General features: G+C 39.1%; 1 protein-coding gene across 11 annotated transcripts in view; it reads right to left on the reverse strand.

The window, feature by feature from the left end:
• Positions 1-20,293, reverse strand: part of NAV2 (neuron navigator 2) — a 405,213-nt gene that overhangs the window by 37,025 nt on the left and 347,895 nt on the right. For 9 of the 11 annotated variants that reach the window (XM_035326761.1, XM_035326759.1, XM_035326760.1 and 6 more), the window contains 7 exons: positions 18,389-18,527; positions 12,526-12,817; positions 10,905-11,607; positions 6,486-6,953; positions 5,317-5,382; positions 4,019-4,063; positions 1,364-1,524 (listed from right to left, as the gene is read on the reverse strand). In XM_035326761.1, the coding sequence (XP_035182652.1) occupies positions 1,364-1,524; positions 4,019-4,063; positions 5,317-5,382; positions 6,486-6,953; positions 10,905-11,607; positions 12,526-12,817; positions 18,389-18,527 (1,874 nt within the window). The remainder of the gene's footprint in view (positions 1-1,363; positions 1,525-4,018; positions 4,064-5,316; positions 5,383-6,485; positions 6,954-10,904; positions 11,608-12,525; positions 12,818-18,388; positions 18,528-20,293) is intronic. The other 2 variants (XM_035326754.1, XM_035326758.1) reach the window with 2 other exon arrangements.

Consider the following 20,293-nt stretch of genomic DNA (forward strand, 5'->3'; position numbering starts at 1 on the left):
TAACCGCAGTGACATTTCTTGACTCCTCCATGTCCAAGCTCCTTTATTAAGGATACAGAAAAATAGAATGTTTTTTCTGTCAATTGCTTGGCCAAGTATTTTTTTAAGCACGTTAATGTAAGCAATCTTTAATATTCTTCATAAGGAGTTAACTTTCTGAGCCTAAAACTACACCCTTTTTGTTTGACCATTAAAGTGTGTTCATGAACTTGACAGTTTGTTAGCTGTTGGCAATGCAATTACACTGTGTCTATTCAGCCGAAATTTTGTAAAGTGTTGGTTTACATAAAGCTGTTTATTTGATCTTATTTTTTTATCTTTTGAAAGTAAAAAATAAAAAAGAAAGAGGAAAACGTCTGCTTAACATAGTACTTTCCAGATGTCACTTAACTTAAAGAAAACATTCACTGTTAGGATTGATTTTCATGCCCCAACAAATTGCAAAGGCAACTAAATAATATTTGACTGGAGAACAAGCAACTATTTATGATAACAGAATCTTTACAAACACTGACAGTTGAACTTACAGGAAAAGGAATTACACACTGTTTAAAATGATTGTGTGAGAGACTTCAGGTGGACTTCTCATTGTCTACAGAACTCGGTATCTGAGTTGAACTTTTAACTTAAAAAACTCTGCACATCTATTTCACATGGAAGTAGATACCTGTTTCTTACACAAAACATTTTAACTGTTTCAACCTGAATGCCAAGTTGAGATGCATGTCTTGAAAACATGCCAATCTATTTCCAGATATTCTAGCACACTAACGCTTGAAATTCGTTTGTTTCAGCTGATGATGTGGTCAGTTAAAATTTGTAATACGTTATGGATCCTGCTAAAAGCAACTTCTGTTGTTTCCTTCATTTAAAAAATGTTTACTTCTATCAGTGTAATTAAACGAAAGAATGGTAACAAAGCTGTATATTATTTCAGACTGAGTTTTGTCCAGTTTTCAAGTGAGCCTACTGAATACAGAGATATAGTAACTTACACTAATGAGGACGCATACTAATTAATGTGCTTGGATTTTAAAGCAATATTACTAAGCAGGTAGGCAACATTTTAATTCCTTTAAACATAGCTAAGTGTGATATTAACAAATAGCTCTACTTAATAGCCCACAATTTATATTAAGGCACCTGATTACTCCAAGGGAAAATTTTTCCAAAGTTACTGCAACTATGCCACCTTTGGGCACACAAGATAACAGTGCTGATTAGTCACGTTCATTTCAATTAAAGTGCTTCCTGAGGTTGAATGGGGTACTTGGAACTGCTGAAAGAGCATTATATTATGTAATACGGTATTTTCAAAGCATATAATGCATTGCTATGATTATCAAAATAGGTAATTATTCACCAAGCTGGGAGAAGTTAAATCTAGTTCCAGAAGGTGATGTTATGCTGGATCCAGATGAAAATGGAGAATTGCCAGCAGTATCCTGAAGTCCTCCTGCTGAATGTGACCGTAGCCATTCTTTTGCTTCTTCTTGGCTACGAAGTTGGGTGGAAGGAGTATACCTGCAGAAAACAGTTATTTCAAAATTAACTTTGAAAATTACTTCAAAAGCAAAACAAACAAACAAAAACAATGACATGAAATGTCACAAAACTTGGGGAGGGGGAGAGGAAAAGAAAGATGGGAAAACTTAGGTATAAAATGTAAGGATTAACACGATACACAAATACAACTCTGAACTAAGGAGTTGTTTCAAGCCTAATTTATTCCACTTGTTTGCAAAAAAAAATTACTCCTTTCCTACAGCTTCAGTAGTAACCAAACTAGCAGTAAACAAAAAGCTACAGATAGAAGCAGAATACAGTATAGTGTGTGTTACCCAGCTATGTCTGAAAAACAAAACCATAGCTTGGAAATCCTTCCCTTTCCTTTGGTTATGCCAAATTTCTATCACTATTTTAATATTTTGGTGCACCTCTAAGCTTAGATGGCTTTTTGTCAAATTACAATCAAATTCAAGTCAACAAAGCCATTATCTGATTTTTAAACAAGTTGGGACCCAGTAATTCATATTACACAGGCATTAATGGAAGGGTATGTCATTTAGTTCAAGACTAAATAGCACTAAATAATCATAAAGGAGACTATATTCCGCCTTTTCTGAAGGTAAAGAAAATACTGGAAATTTTATCCATGCCAATGTCTGTGGCAAACACCCACTAGCTTCACCTTAACCCAAGTTTTAAATTTGCTTTTGTACATGCCTGAAAAATAGGTAGGTTACCACAGGCGTCACGTGAAGTGCCTGGAAGGATACAGGTATCAACAGGGAGAGCACAATGGAAACGCTTGATTCAAAACAGTGAGAAAAATAGAACTTGCTAACTGACAAAGACACTGTCCGCTGATGGATTTCAGTGTCCGTGGTATGCTATGCCAGTGACCTTTGAAGAGTATTTGTGTGACTATCTCTCCTTCCAAAAATCAAGCACTTGGAGCCTATTACTTAAAATGCAGTCAGTTGATATTTTCTATTTGATTAGATTCTGTTCAGCTGAGGACCATACAGTAAGACATCATTTGTAAGAGTGTTTTAAATCTATGTGAATGCTACAGTAACTAACATAGAAAAAAAATAAAACTATTTTTAAAAATAGGATTTTCATTCTTCTCCTTATGCCTCAATACTTAAGCAGCAGCCACTGACTGAGGACTATTTGCATCTCTTAAACTTTACACAAATATCAGTTTATTAAGAAAAGGGCTTTAAACGGTCATTTTACTTTAACACACTAATGGAGGTGTTTTTTTTTGCAGCATTAATACCTACCTCTTCAGCACTCAAATGTTTCAGTCTTAAAAGAGAGCCTTTACTTATTAGAGACATACCTGACAACCACACAAACATTTTAAGCAAAATTCCATTTTAAGAAAGGCTTTTAGCACTCAGCTTCATGGGATAAAGCTGCTGTGAAGAACGATGTCTAAACAGAATAAATTGCAGCTGCCATTTCAAGGCATCAACTCGGTGAGCCCAAAAGCTGCACAAAGCAATTCTGCAGTTGCAGTTTTGAAAAATTGTCTGATATCTTATCTACATTCTCTAACGCTAAGCATTTTAATAAAAAGACCTAATGTTGATAATCTGTTGATAATCTTAATCTCTATCAACAATAATCTTGTTGATAATCTTGACAGAATTCCTTGTATTGAAGGTATAAAATTTTCAGTGCAATTTTTCATGTCATTAAAATCACAGTCTTAGAGATGCACAAAATGTAGTAGGCGATGATTGCCAGAAGTCTGCTTGGGTAATTTTTTTTCTTCTTTTCTAGAAGAGTAGAAATTATCTCTGAGACACCACCATGGTTAAGTATTCAGAAGCAAATATGTTTGTTTTGTTTTGTTTGTTTGTTTGTTTTAAATGACCATGTCCAATCTCATCCTAGGAATGTCAGGACAATACTGAAAATCTCCTCTATTTTTATATCAACACCGAGGTTCCCAGGGGTGAAAATAATCTCATGTCATTTCATGTATAGCCACAAATGGTGCAAAATTATTGTTTCCAAGGCAAGCCTAGCGATGGTTTATGAGACACTTTTCAGCAATTCAGCCAGCAAAGCCACAATTCTTGCTCAAGCGGAGAAGCCACTGGATGAGAAAAGCACAGTGGTAAATGCCCTCCTTTGAGGATTATAGGAAAAAAAAAAAAAGAGAAAAAAAAAGAGTAAGAGAAAAAGGGAGGAAGGGAGGGAGGGAGGGAGGAAGGGAGGAAGGGAGGAAGGGAGGAAGGGAGGAAGGGAGGAAGGGAGGAAGGGAGGAAGGGAGGAAGGAAGGAAGGGAGGAAGGGAGGAAGGAAGGAAGGGAGGAAGGAAGGAAGGAAGGAAGGAAGGAAGGAAGGAAGGAAGGAAGGAAGGAAGGAAGGAAAAGAAGAAAATAAAGATTGTTGCCACCTCTTGCAAACGCTGCGACCATCACCACCAGCCACAACAGAAACACAACAAACTCCAAAGCCACAACAAAAGCTGTTAAACTGTGTGGAAACACCAATACCTGAGTCCCTTCTTAGGCAAAGTGTTCCTATCAAGATGTGGGTCGCTGCAGAAAAGTTAAAAGAAAAGCACTTCAGAGAAGAACGAGAGGGAAGGATTAAGATCAGGATGAAGAAAAAAGTGCAAACATCTGCATCATCTTTTCCGAGGAAAAAGTGCTGGGGCCTTCCTACAGAGACATGCAAAAACTTCCTTACCCACGGGTGGATTTTCACAAACATGCAGCTGATACCATGCTAGTGAAGCTCATTTGCTCACAGTGATTTTGCCATTTCTCTTGTCCACAATGAGCCATGTGTCAAAGCTATGCTTAAAAATACACGCCAGCAGGCATGGGGCAGACTATTTGTGAAAACTGATGAGAATCTGCAAGTGAGAACCACCTTCCTGCCATTTTGTTCAACGGGCACCGTGCCGGGAATGCAGCTGGTGACTCTTCCGCGGCTGCGCTGTGCCAGCACTGAGCACAGACCTTTTCAGTTTTCAAAGCTTAAATACCATTAGCAAAGTAAAAGGAATCTATTAGCCAGCCAAACCCCAAACATTTAAGTTTGTGGTTTTACAACTGATGATTTTGTAAATGAGCAGAGCCTGCTAATTTGTTTTTAAAGAAAATGCCTGCATGCTTAAATGAAGTAACTTAATGACAATCCATACAGCTAAGTTACAGTTGATTTCCAATGTGGGACTGACTAAAATTGCAACAGAGAGCAAAAGTGAACTAGAATGCTTAGACTCCAGACTTTAGATTTTTTTTTTCCCAGATTTTACATTAATTTTTACACGGACGGATGCGCCCAAGTCCCCACAAAACACTCACAAACCAAACTGCAATAAAGGACTGACAACACTGAATGACACTGGGACTTCACAACAAAAGTGACAAGCCTGAAACGCAGTGGAAAAAGCAGCATGCCTGAGGAATGCTGAAATGCTAGTGAGAGTTTAGATTGGTAGAAAAACATTGCAAGATTTTCAAATTGCCTTTGGCAAAGAAATGAGCAAACGTGGAAAAAAAAAAGAAGAGAAAAACAAACAAAAAAAACAAGTGATGTTCCCAGACTCAAGAGCAACAACAAAAACATGCCAACTCTGCCGTATGCCATTCCCCAGATTTGGGTAGATAAATGGGGTATTTGAGTGGACTCTCACTGGCATGTCTTTGGGTCAGTTCACACCTGAACAATGAACACAGCAGAGGACTCAGCTGAGCATGATTTTCACAAAACAATTTGCATCACCAAGATGGGCAACAACACCTACAGCCTTGTGCGTTCTACTGTCCTAAGACAGCATTACCTGTCCTGTCTCCTGGGCAAAGTATTTCTGCAGAATTTGGGACTAGCAGCAGGGGAGGAAAGAGGGCTAGAAGAACCAGTCCAACAAGACAGAAAACAAGAGAAGGAATATTAGAATGAAAGGAGGAGAAAACAGAAAGGAGTTACAATAAAATACTAATAGAAACCCAAACCACCAAAACATCACATTCAGCAGTAATTTTTTCCATTAAGATGCTAATACAGAAATTTTGCTTCCTAAATAATTACCTGTTCGGATACAGCTGATTTCCAACGCTTGCAGTGGCACTACTTTCTACAGAAGGCCACTCAAAGAGCACGCGCTGCAGGTCACTGTCCGTTTTATCCAGATTATATCTCAATATGCCTTTAATACAGCTCTGACACTAGAAAAGCAATCCTTCTCCCTCCTCCCTGGTCAGTCTGCTCCCAGCTCCTACTCAGGTACCTATGACACCACACAGGTATCTATGAGTTGGGGAACTGATCAGTCTGAAATACAATTCAGGTCGTCATTTTTCAGTTGGATCCATCTCCCACTTGATTTCTTTAAAGCATTCAGACAAAAGCCTGTACTGCTACATTGTAGAGGGCAAGTGGAGACGGGACAGGGCAGCAAGGAGAGGCAGAGAAGGATCAAGTGACTAGGGAGACAGGGACTTCAGCATGGACTCCAATTGAAAAACTTGTCAAATTGCAGTCTTTTCATGAGCCATTATCATCAGCACAGCACTTGTGCAGTGGTAGCCCAGATTCAAACTTCATCAGATAATGAAGAAGTTTAACGAGAAACAGCTGGCTTCTCAAATAAAAATAGCAATAAGGCTCTTTTTCAATGTCCCTATCAGATCAACTAACAGCTGATTGTTGAAAGGATAATGTACAATGCACAATTCATCTATTATGTACAATTTTAGGTCCAGTAGCAAGAAGAAGTTGTGACGTTGGTTACCTCAGCAGATGAAAAACCTCACCTGAACAACTCCTCTTGCTCTGAACTGGGCTCCTTGCTTGGAATGGTTTCCTTGTCTCTTCTAGTAATATCACTCAATGTTATCTTATAAGAAACACAACTTGAATTGCGACTACACTCTTGGCTACTGCTGCCAGGACTTCACTCACACTGAAGATATATACAAGGATATGGAAACAGGAGAAAAAACTACTAACCTTTCGGACAATGTAGTCTTAACACTGTTGGTTCGGACAAAGGGAGTCAGAGAATCATCTTTAGAGGTTGAAATCAAGCCACTGGAGGAGTTATGGCTCAGCCCACCTCCACTGCTCAGAGAGATATCAATGGATTCACAGCTGGTATGAAGACTGCTGACAGACTGATATCCGATGCCATCCTTGCTAACAGCGGAAGAACTACTTGCGTTGGTACCCCACGTTAAACTGTTGGAAGGAGCTGAATGCGCTGAACTGGGACTAGAAGCTAGTGGAGACTGGTTCATATCTGTGGTTTTACCATACAGAGGACTGCTGCCCCCACTGCTTAGCATACCACTGCCAGATGGTGAATCAAGATTACCCTGCTGGTTCATGGTAGCATGAGGATTGGAGATGACTACTGAATTTTTCATATTTTCGGCTGTTGTGATGGGTACTTGCTTACTAGGTTTTCCACCAAAAAGTCTGGAAAAAAAAGAGAGATGAAAAATACATAAAATGGAATACTAAAAGCAATGATATTTTATTTCTAAACCCTCTATATTATCATTTCAGAAAACCAACATTAGGTAAATGATCCTAGATTGGACATACAAAACTAGAAATTTATAAATCTCCTTGTGTTCATTCCACCTTACATCAAGTCCAGAGACAATTACTGTAGCACCAAATTCATCTTAAGTAGTTCTTCTTTGAATCATCAAATAATACTTTCACAAAGCTAAAACACTGCTTTATATAACTAAAATAGAGTGGTGTTGTCTTCTGCTTCTTATGGAAAAAGGATACCAGAGAAAGTTTGCACTGATTTATTCTGAAGCGTGGAATAGCAGATGTTGAAAGCTTGTTGTTAGGTAAATTCTGTGGAAACCACTGAATTCCCTGCACAGAAGGAGCATTTGCAGGGATGTAACAGTAAAAATATTGACTGATATCAAGTGTATGTTTATCTTACTTCAGTAGCTAAACCTGTTGGAAACTAATATTTTGGAGCATAAAATGAGGTTGTACCTTGTTTGGCACCTGGAACTTGCTCAGTAGAAGACCAGCTAAGTGCCAGAACCAGTGCAAGAGAAGGGAAACTAAAGCACAGTTTGGGAAGGATGACTGCAGCTTCTCCAATTTGCATCACTGCTGCCTGTCATAAAACTGCATTGCCAGTGAAGAAAACATTTCAGTTCTCTCCTTTTCAGTCAATCTGAAAGTTCTCAAAAGCACGTCTTGGAAATAAACATGCTTAAGACTAGATTCTGAAATGTTTTATAATATTCTGAAGAAAGCATAGCTTTTGAATATAGCTTCAAACATCCTCCCCAGAACAGTGCTTCTCTTTCTGCCATTTAGCTCCTTTAACTGCCTTCAGACTCTTAGTTTTCCTCACCCGTATCTATATGGATTTGCTCTTTTCATGTCAACTGTGTGCACACTGGGGAAGAAATCTTTGAAAGCAGGTGTCTACTCAACTGTCTGCAGAAAAGAGGACTCTAGTATTTCTAGCCAAGAGCCCCTGAAGACGTGGGTGGGTATGTACCCAGCAGGACTTCCTCAGCTTTCAAATATGCTCCGGTTGCCTGCATACCACACGCACACCAAGTCAGTCTGTCCAACGCTTCCAGGCTGTGCAATACAGCCAGGCCCTCTTCAGCACAAGCGCAGTAAGCCCAGCGATGCTGAGAACCACTATACTTATTGCATGCGTGCTACCTGCAGCTTCATACACCTGTGCAAAACGTCTACAGCATCGCTGCTGGATTGCTGCTGTTGCATGCTTGCTGCAATACACTTGGAGAACTCTGCTGGCTCAGGCTAAGGTGCACATCTACATCTACCTCATGTCCAGCACTGCTCACATATCTGCGCCATGTACCACTCAGCACCTGACTTAGAGCAATGTGGCTTCACAAACTAGCACAGATCTGGCAAACTTGATTCACCTGCACCCCACGTCACACCTCATTGATCAGGAGACCCTGACTTAGATGAGCAAAAGACCTCAAATGACAAAGCCCATTCTTACAGGGATTTCGAGATATTTAGAGTCTAGGTTCTATTTAGAGTTCATGTTATTAGAGTGACTATGAAGAAAAATGTCCAACCATACTGCACTGCTACATGGCCTTCAGCAACAATACCAGCTTAGGGTATCCTTCCTGCTCCTATGCCATTGCATGCTGCCTCTTCAATTCCATCGGGGAACTGAGACTTAGAGATAGGATCCTAGAGCTTAAACCACCCACACTACATATTTACAAGCTGTTTGTAAGCAATGCCACCTTCCCCCGTTTCACAGCACCTCTAATACAACTGAAAGGATGGTGGCACAAACAGAAACACTTTGCTGCCAAAGGCAGAGTATTGCTGAACCACAGCCTCGTAACAAATACAGTCAAAAGAGGATGTGGTCTGAAGAGCATTCCTTCAGTTCAGAGAAAAAGCCAACCCAGCAAGACAGTCACATCAATACAGAGATTGATCCTGGAAGGAAATACCCTTTCAAGGGACGACATCTGTTTTCTCCTTTCTACTGTTACTGACAAGAGACTGGCAGAGATCTGAGCTGACTCTTGCGTCGCACGTGTCTCCCACGAACAGAAAAGCAGCGTATTACACGTTGCAAAGCACAAATGCCCAATTTAATAATAAAATACATCAAGACAGAAAATTATTTAATTTCAGAGAAATGTTGTATTCATAATATTTGAGCTAAAGGGAATACGGAGAGGACACAGTGAAGGTCTCATAGCAGAATTACAGAGTTTCACTGTTTATGATAGCACAGCAGTTATGTATGTTTGGAGACTTGCAGGCAAACCTATACCATCGCAAAGGTACGGTTTCTGATTTATTGTAACCTCAACCATTCTGTGATTGTGTGATTCTGTGTAATATTTTAAAAATTACATACAAAAAACTACGTTTGCAACTTATCTCAACTGAATATAAAAAAATGCTTGAAGTCTTCGTAATTGTCATTCTGGAAATCAGAAACAAACAGAAGAGATGAAACTCAACTCTGATGCATGTCTCTTTATTTAGGCAGGCTGGTAAAAATTCATGAACAAAATTCTAAATCAAATGAGGGAACAGTGAAATTCAGCCTCAGGGTCTTCTCCCTGAAGTTGCATGTATTTCTAATGCCCTATTTCAATTATATGGCTAGCAATATGGCTTTCTAGTAATCACAAAAAATCTGTAATCAAATTTCCAGATTGATGCACCTGAGGCATGCAACACTAAAAACCTGCATTTGTCAGGGGGTATACCTTAGAAATCAAAAGTCTATTTGAGTTTTTCATTTTAAGTAGTCATTGAAGGTCACATGTTCTAAAGGACATGGTTTATCTAATGATAATCAAGAATAAAGTAAATGAATGATCTTCAATTGTTCACACAAACGCTCTTCAAATAAAACCACTCATCTAAAAAGAAACAGTTTACAACTCTTTAAAGCTTTAAAGCTTTAGACTAAGCTGCCATCACAGCCATTACGCTTGCACTGGTGCTTCAGATGGAATGTAGCTTTATCACATCACTGCAAGCAGGATGATGTAGCATAACTGTATGGGTATTATGGTATCAAGACAAAATGAAATGCAAAACACTGCAACTGGAAACAGACAAGCTACTCAATGTCAAATTAAATTGAAAAATAATATTAACGGAACCTTTCACCAATATCAAGACTTGGATGCACATTGCATCAACAAAGGAATTCCTGCCCAACTCAATGTTTATGTTAAAATAACATAGGGGGTAGTGGTGGAGAAATACAAGACAAGTAAGATTTCTGTTTAAAAAACACTACTGAAATAAGAAAATTCAACCCAGCTTAGACAGGAAACTTTACTTAGGGTTCTTCTGTGTAGTTGAATAACCTAGCATTACGAGTTTCACAACACAGGCCTAATCCGTTTGGGTTAGGCATGTGAATCTACGCGTGGTAGGTCAAATTACACTTCTAGTGTGAAAATTTGAAATAACTCTTCAGTTGTCAATTTTAATTTGATCCACCACTGGAGTTTTTCCAAGTTTGTTACATATATATTGGTGCAAGAATTCTTCAGTAACCTTCACATAACAAAGTATTTATTCCTGTGAAATCTATATGGATAATGCCTTCAGGTACATTTTTTATAACAGACTTGTATCACAATTGCCAAACTTTCTCACAGACAAGTGTTTTTTTGTTTGTTTGTTTGTTTTTCCAAACGTTAAATCTTTGCTGCTATCTCAAAGTTCTGAGTATTTACAACACTGGCCAACCTGTTTATGTGATATTAAATTTGAATACCAAGACCTTGATGTAGGACGCTAAACAGAAGGTGTTCCACAAAACACAGCCAGACCTGGCTCGAAGATTCCTGATCATTCAGCTCCAACTAACATCATTTCACAATCAATGAACTTATTGCCTACCTGCGCAAAGTGGGAGAGGCCACATCGGGGTACTTGGCTCCTTGCTGGTGAGAACTTTGAGCTCCACTAGAAGCAGTCTGTGATGCAGGGTTCACTTTAACAGAATTACATGAGGCCACGCTTTCGTTGTCAGACGAAATCCCTTTCTCTTTATCAGTCTGATTGACTAATCCTGGCAGAGAGCTTCCAAGAACTACCTTGGCAGGCTCTCTCACTTTAGGGACAGGCAACCCAGCCGACTTGCTGCTTACATTGGAGTCTATGCTACTTGTACTCGATCTATTCCCAGCTCCACTTCTGCTACTGGATTTACTAGGCCGGGGCAAACTACGATATTGAAGATTAGTTCGGGCACTAAGTGCTAAGTAGCCATCATCCTGGTTCTGTGAGCCATCAACACTAGTCTTCCGACCAGTGGTCCTACCCATGAGTCCAGATGACTTTGGGATTTTTCCCAGGGTAGCTGATCTACTGGTGATAGTTGCCCCACTGGCAGTGATTATAGTCATGCCTACAGCTGACCCGCTCTGTTTCTTAAATCCGAATGTATTAGCATTAGCAGCAGTTGTTCTAGAATTACTTGTGGGAAGCTTTTTGGATTCATCACCACTGCTGCGTCCTGCATCTGATGGGGAACGTTTAACATGTCCAGCTTTAGGAGATAGTCTACCCTTTTCTGATACCTTGGCGTCATCAGTTTTCCCTACAAAAATAGAAAAAGAATTCTAATATTTAATGACTTGAAAACATCAAGCAAATGATGAAACTCAAAGCAGCATGAAAAGCAAAAGCGTGTTAGCCACAAGAGTGTGTTTAAAAGTTATGATCTAGTCTGCACTGAACTTAAATTCCACTCTTGTGAGTTATACATGCAGACTTGCCAGAGGAAGTATGTGGTGCGTTTGCCCTTGAGAATATGAAAAACAGAACAGTCTTATGTAATAGTGACAGATAAGAAAAAAAAAAATGTAGCCCTCTGTAGCTACCACAGATTGATCCCTTTTAATCATCAGAAAGAAGTTGTATTAGGCCATCAGGAAAATTTTCCTAAAAGGCATTTTTCAAGAAAGTTAAGTATCTGACCTCAACTTTTTCAGGTACTGTTGTGTACACAATCAAACAAGAGGTATTAACTTGTATTACTTGATTATTTAAATTCAATCAATTTCCATTCAGACATATGCAAGTGCTAAAATTACTTAAACATTTATAAGAAAATCCAGAACTAAATATTGTTGAGTGTAAATAAACACGCTGATTTAGTACTGGAGAAAAAGATCTCCTCAACCACATACACTGTATGTTCCTGAAGTTAACTGTGACTCCAAGAGCTAAAAATACATTATTTATATTTCATATGGCAATACTATGCCCAGTAAATAGCTTGGCTTATGACTAGGGTTGTCACAAAAACAAGTTTCACAGCGTCCTACTACATAATATTCATTTTAAAATGAACAGAAATAGAAATGCAGACGTACAAGTGTTGTGTATTTTAAAACAATACCTAAAAATAAAGACAGGATTACCTGAAGTTCAGGTTCTGCCTATGTAAAGTATTTGAACTGTTTTCATACTGATCACACTTTTTGGCTTGTTTATCTCTTACACCTTTTCTCACCTGTTCCAGGTGTCTTTAATGAGCCTGAGGTGGTAGAAGGTTTAGTCCTTGGTGTGGTAATGCCAACCTGAGCTGACATGCCCCGTCGCCAGGAACCGGTCTGTGAAATAACAGTGTTCTTCCTACCAGAAGTGCTTTTATCAGATTCATCAGACACATCAGAGGGATTCCTCCTCCATTTAGATCCTGGCTCCATTTTTATGCCACTGTCGGATCCTCCATCTGATTTCTTGACTTCATCACTGGACCATAAGGAATTCCGCTCAGCCTGGCAATGCTTTTCTGCATCAGTCTAGGACAAATAATGAACTGTATTAGAACCTTCATAGCAAACCTTTCTTTTAAGCAGCTTCATAGATGAGAACCATTAAACCGATAAATAAACTCAGGGGTCATCTGTAAGTACAATAAACCTAACATGTCCTTGATAAAGAAATGCCACAGCAAGAAATGAACCCCAGAATATGCCCAGAAGTGGCATATTTTTTCCAATACACTAGGGAAAAAAAAAAAAGAAAAAAGAAAAAAAAAAACATACAAGCCACACCCAATAACATAAAGCAAAAAAAGGAAAAAAGCACTTGATTTATAAAGGATATATTCAGCTCCTTGCCATTTATAATCCTCCATCTCAAATTTCCCAGGAACCCTTTTAGTGCAATGCCAAAAAATCATTTCAAACCTGTGCAGCTAGCTTTTCCTTGTTCTTTCTGCTTTCCTATCTCTTGTCTGACAATCTGATCTCCAGAGCACGATGAGGCAGCTTTTTGAACAGATTTGAAGATGTGGAATGCTGTTAATTCTAATCTAACACATTAGGAAGACATCCAAGCTGAAGAAAAATGAATCCCCTACAAATTTCTAACGATACTCAAGTCTGACATAAATACACCGATTACATCATTTTTAAATTCGTATTCAGCTCTTACAAACTGTTTTTCCATATTCTTTGCACAGACTGATTGTGCAAATGGAGAATTCTGCTAACATCAACGTCAAATAGAATTTTCTCTTGAACAAGCTTTTGACAAATTCTCAGAAGCTCTTAAATACAATCTGTTACCATATATATGAAATATATTTCCCCTACATTAGCTTTACCTATTGCTAATGAATACTATCAAAATTCTCCTTGCAGAATTCTACTTCTCCTGCCAAATGCTGTTGATTAATTTGGGCAAATTTTGTAACACTACCACTAACTATTTTTGCTCAGGTACAAATGACCAATGTCCATGTTTGACCCTCATCCAGGTAAAAATTTCATAATGCTCCTCAAGCATGACAGTATCATGAAAGAGCCTGCCAATTCAACACTTGATCATGAAGTTCTCAAGTAAGAGCCAGTGGTGTATTTTTGGAAGTTGTCGGGTGTCATCTCTTTCTTGCAGCCTCAGTGAAAGACAAATGTGCTCAGCACCGTGTGGCAGTCATACGGTAATAGCACTTTAAAGGAAACTGTCTTAAACACCCCAAAAGATTGTAAAACTCACAACCTTCTACTCACTTGGGATAAGCAGAAAAGCACAGCACAGGAAAGGATGGATAATTTATCATGCTTTCAGCAAAATGCCTTTTTTTTTTTTTAAGTTCCTCAGATACATTTCAAGTTGATGATTTTTCTTGCTTACCAGATCACACCATTAATCTTACAGAATCTAGGCGGGGTTGTGGTTTAATTTCTTCTGCCTTCTACTCTAAGTGCTTTTTTAAAAGCCTGAAAAACTAGGCTAAGCGATCAATATGTGAAAGCTAACACACACATCAAAGTGGTCTTCCTTCAATCACATAAAATAAGTTTAGGACCTGAGTTATTTATCTATATTTATCTTTATATTGCGCCATTAGACTAATGAGCATTTCCTGCAGTATGGATTTAGATGCTATTTTTGTGTTGTATTTTCCTCATATTATTCAGATGTTGTTTCCCTGACTCTGTTCAAGGAGAGCAACTTAGCATAGTCTTGAATGAAACGCTGCTTCCTCACTTTTTGTATGGTTACCAGATTTTGGGATGGCTACCTTTTTATTCACAAACATTGGTAGGTTTGCAATAAATTCATGATGTGAACATTTCAATGTCCTGTGTTGCTCTAAAATCCATCATTTCATGTTAACGTCTCCCATGTTTACACAACTTGGAAGAGAGCATAGGCAAGAAATAACAACAATCATCCAACAGAACCACCCCACCATCATCCCTCGTGTGCTTTAATTAGTATCTTGCTTCAAGTACCTTGTCTGGAATTGCCTATTTACCCCGTATGCATGTGAGAGCAGGAAATACACCTACTCACATTGGTAAAGGGCTTATTCTAGTTTTGGTTGACTACAAAACGTTCCTGCGCCTTCTGTTTTCCCACGTCACATCCCTAAAAACGGTGCAATCTCGACACAGAAAACTGCATTGCAACAAGTCCTCTCTCTCTGCTCTTTTCGGTTTTATTTCATTCAACTCCTAAACCCACTTTTTTGCAAACCTTTTTCCTCAGCCTTCAAAATGCTGCACATGTACCCTTGAACCCCTTTGGCCAGAGACGTTTCTGTTTAATTGTAAACAATGAGAACAGCACAAAAACATGACTAAGGAATCAAAATCAAAACAGCGAAACCTGGCTTAAAATTTCAGATGAAACTCCACCTACCTGAAGGGCCTGGATTAGGTGAAAGTGGAAATACTGTTTGCTGGAGGACACGGCACAACGTATGCGTAAGATGGGAACAAAGGCTGCCCTCTGATTGAGCTGGGAGGAGCAGTAAGTTCTAGGACTTCAAAATGTTTTCACAGAGTTTTGTAAACCTATTCACAAAGCTGTGAACGAATCAAATCCGTCTTTGCTTCAATGAAACTAAGAAGTCATCTTGATCCAACAGTTTAAAGATGCTGCTCTATTCTATTTAATTGTCTTCTCCTGATCTTCTCAGTATTACGTGGACAAATTCACTACTGAACCTCTTCATCTCATTTCAGTTGAATAAACTACCTTTAAATGCCCACCAGGTGTTTATTTCTCCTCGCTATATGCATATGATATGCCCTTAATAGCATACAATACGCAGTGCTCTGTCAAAAGATAAACTCTTCAAGTCTGTGCAATACTAGGGGAAAACGTATAGGGCTCCAGCAGCTGAACAGCTATGGTGGGTGGTTCAGTACTTGGCACAACCAGAGCAATACACGCTGACGTGGTAAGGCAAATTCTGGTTCCCATCTCTAGCTTGTTCAGAACTAACCCAAGGGCATCTTCATAGCATTAAGATCCCAAACACGCATTTGTAGTCCCAAAAGGGGACTACAAAGATGAATGTCAATGAAGATGGAGTCACTACCATATTTAGGGCTTCCTTCTCAAAGATGGATGAACTACATCTTCTGGATTTGGGAGTATGCAGCAGCTCTGAGAATCAGTTTCTTGGCAGAGACTTTTTTTTGTACTGTAAGTATGTCCTCTTCGCTGCTGAGATGATTCTGAATAAGTCACTGATTTTATCAGCAGACACAGACATGTTAGGGCTCTCTCCCTTTGATGTGCTTTATTATTTGTCTGAACTCCTGGTTGCACATGTGTTAGCTTCAAGCTCCCTCTTTAATTATTTGAAACCTAACTTCTGTACCACCTCAAAAAGATGTGGTAGCTTAAAAGTTAAGTGCCTACTATTTACGAGAACCTAAGAGGTGGATACCTGAGAAGAAAATTCCACATCCCTTGACAGATGTCTGCCAGTCCTGTGTGGCTGACCACACAGGAGAATGCAAACCTGGGCACAGGCCATCATACAGCACTACAGGTAAGGCAGAAAAAGCATTTATGTAGCACTCGCTATTGTCATGAGCGGTCAGGACTACTTTGGGCAGCAGAAAATCAACCCTGCAAGCTACGTATGTTTCCATCACTTGAAGCTATCTTCATTTCCTTGGTTGACAAGAATAGGACTTTCTGTTTAAATGAAAACAAAGTATTTTATGGATAATGATTTGCATTTAATGGTAGTACCTACAATAAATATTTTCAGTCATGAAAACTGACGAGAGAAGCAGGTCACAGTCGTGAATTAAGACTATAAACAGAACTTGCACATCTTGGCTCCCAGCGCCCTCTCCTAATGACTATCCTCTGTTGTCTCTACAAGCTTCAGCACATTTTCTGCTGCTATGGGTCTGCACTCTCAGGTGCTGTGATAGTTGAGGAAGAGGTGTTCATCAACACAGATTCGGATCTCTTAGAGGTGTTTCCAAGAATCTGATCCATCAGAAGATAGAAGTCAAATGAGTTTCTATTTTTTTCTTAGGCTAATACTTAGTCACGTCTCCTTCTTCTTCCCTTACCCCCCCCAACAGTATTACAATGTTGATATATTAATAATTGTCAAAAAAGCTTCTAGTTGCCTATGTTACTCTCTCTGTTACAAACTGAAAAACACACTTACTAGATCTTAACTCCTCTCAACTTGTACGGGACTTGTATTAGCAGTTTCGAGCACACATGAAATCACTGATACACAACCAGAGGCTAACTGGAAATCTTTAATGTAGGCTCAAATATGCACTGTGGCAAGGGAACAAAGAGTAATATATGCTTGCACCACAGTCCTGTAGGCAGAGTAACACTTCACAGCAACCACACTTCTACATTAAAACTGATATTAAAAGCAGATTTCGGGTCCAGTCATGAAAAGGAAAAAGAATAAAAGAGGAAAGAAACAGAAGAGAATGTCATACATCCATCCCTCTCCTCTACCTGCTGCAATGCTAAGTCACTGCATCCCAATTGCTTTGACACGACACTTGAGACGCTGGAGCAGGTGGGTGTACAAAGAACAAAGATGAACTTCTTAATCCTGCACTTCTTCAAGTATTTTTTTCCTTGGGGGAGGAGGGCTGCTATTTTGAAGGGGAAGAGGGGAAGCAGTTTATATTGTTGCAAATCTCTGTACTATGAAGTCTAATTATCAATGAAGAACTGTCGGGTATCTTCACTTGTTTTATACTACTTGGATGTGTGGAGTCTGTGCAAAATAAGTAAATGTAGGCTGCAGATTAACATAAATTTATCTTACTATGAAATGCTGCCAAAAAATAGAAAGCCTGCAGTAACATGCAACCCTGGAAGTTTAAAATAATGTATTTCATTTGCCTAGTACACTTCCATTTCCGATGGAAGCGTAAATAATCTTTCAACCTTCAAGTTGACTTAATTAAATTATAAGAAAAAACATAATACCTTTTTCCAGAGCTAAAAATAAATAAATAAATAAATCCCATCCAATAATGCATGTTTTCTGTACTACAGTCCCACTATGAAGGAAAAAAAACATTTGTTGCCGTAACACCACAGCAGAGATTCCACAGATTCCACACAGAGAGGAAATATTCATAAACGCCACATATGATAAAGTGGTTACTACTGCTTGACATTGCCTTTTCAGTGACACCCACTGTACTGAGGTCTGCGTGTGTTCAATTGTTCAGCTATGTAGGGGAAAAGGGAAGGCGGTAAAGACACATCCAAAATATTACTGTGAACTAATTTAAGAATCTGTAGCTTGGTTTTGATATTCCAGAAAGTAGCATGGTATTAAGCATTTGTCAAAACAACAGTAATTCTTTGCATTCTTTGTACTGGTTTTCTCAGCCAGTTTCCAAGTTTTTCAGCCAAAGTTGCTGAAAGGCTGTAAAGACAGCTGCAAATAAGATCAAGGTTACTGCTTGCAGGAGGAATATTCATGCACGTAATTATTGTTTTGTCAAGAAATACTATCTGTGAAGAGATGAATAAACAGTTCATCCAACTTTAAACAATCGTACATATTACATAGGAAAATGACAAATTTCAGCGTTACTCTTCTAAAACCAAAATCTTACCTGTGCATCTAAGTTTTTGCGAGAAGAGGCAGGTGTGTTGGCATAAGAGCTGATAGAAGAGCTGGTGTTAATGTCATCAGTACTAAGATTATCTATGGTGTCACTGATCCCACTGCTGACAGAGCTGCTGTCATCCCAGCTGGAGAAAACGCGTAACAAAAGAAGAAAACATGGGTCAAAAGACAAAACATAATTCAAAAGGAAAATTAGTATTTCTCTAAGCCTTATCCTACTGCTGCTTGCCAAATGAAAAAGGCCTGCTCATTTTCATAACTTATCTTCATTGCAAATCAAGTCTAAATTCATACAGCTCATTGCTACAGGGTTGCCACTAAGCCTATTCTTTATCATCATTAAGCTGGTAGCACCAGTGATGCCATTCTTCTTACTGGCTCAAACGAAAGTTTATGTCAGTAAGCAAGCGTCAAAGTTACCCTCGGAACTATGCCTACAGTCCTGGGCAGGCAGAAGTGTTGTGGGTAGGTGTAGCTAAGCCGTAACGCAGAAATGGAATGTAAATGTAAGGAGGAAAAAACAAAACAAAACATAAAACACTATTTTGGATCATAACTGGTAGATCCAACAATCTGAATCTACCATTTGCAGCATCACCAGTAGCAGATTTTTTTTTTTTTTTAGAAAACAGACAGCTGTTTGGAGTAACTGCAAGTTTGAAAGACTGCCTCTGTCTTTCAGAAAGCACATAACCCTCCTGAGCTGTACAACACATCGTCTGCAAGCAAATACATTAACAACTTCCTATTTAGGGCTACCTTCTTCTACTGTGTGATACCATCAACATCTTCTAGTAACCAAGAAACACATAACCAGAAGTTTAGGATGTGCAAAATGCCAACAAATTTTAAATATATATAAAAATTATATATAGAATATGTAACAAATTATCCATGTCTGAAGTGATTTGAATGCCGTAACAGACAACTCAAAATGATCTAAAATCAAGCCAGATGCTCTGTGCCTAACACGCCCTTAACAATAAGCTGCTTAAGAAGATATTTACAAACTGGCTTACAAGCGCTCCATCTCCAAGAATAACAAAGCTAGGACTGAGATAATGCCCTATGGGTAGCTCTGTGGAGATGTTTCAGTCCACTGATGGATATCTATGGCTGGAAGTGCATAAATACCCATTTAATAGATCGTGCGTGAAGTCTAGCTGCAAGAGCTCATCTCCTGGCCGTTTTCTACCCATTTATCAGTGTGCCCTCAGACTTTGGGAGCTCTATACGCTCTTCCTCATCGTACTTCCTTTTTGTTTAAAATACTTGTAAGCAAAGAGTCTGCAGGTGCAGTTTGCCTCTAGGAGCCACTGGAAGCCATTCACAAATCGGTGAGGCCCTGAGCAACCTGATCTAGTGGGTGCTGTTCCTGCCTATGGCAGGGGGGTTGGAACTGGATGGGCTTTGAGGTCCTTTCCAACCCGAGCCATTCCATGATATGTAATATCTGCACATAAAACTGAGTTATGTGTTACGCGCCTGAACTATGTAAACAAAAGCAGCAGATGCTAACAATGGGGACTTCAGGAATCTAGGTCTGGTTTCTCACATTTTGTTCTTAGCTCTGTCACTGACACACTCTATGAATTCAAAATTAAAATGCATTTCATTTTCCTCACCTTTAAAAAACAGTTAGCTATAGGGGTTCTAAGGGTGCTTTAGTAATTTTAATCACTTTTCCTTTACCTGTGAATACTTTATGCACTCCCATCTCCACGAGGCAGTTCAGGGAATTTAGCAGAGCTCAGCCAGCGGCATGACTTGAAGAACCCCAGGAACACCAGTAGCAACAGGGACCTGCTCTGTGTGCCCGCAGGAAGGGTTATTGCTTGCAGCTGCTCTTTACTACTACTGTGTTTCAAGTTACCGTCCTCATCAACCTGCC

This window comes from Oxyura jamaicensis, chromosome 5 (assembly GCF_011077185.1).
Source record: "Oxyura jamaicensis isolate SHBP4307 breed ruddy duck chromosome 5, BPBGC_Ojam_1.0, whole genome shotgun sequence".
In the NCBI taxonomy this organism is placed as follows: Eukaryota; Metazoa; Chordata; class Aves; order Anseriformes; family Anatidae; genus Oxyura; species Oxyura jamaicensis.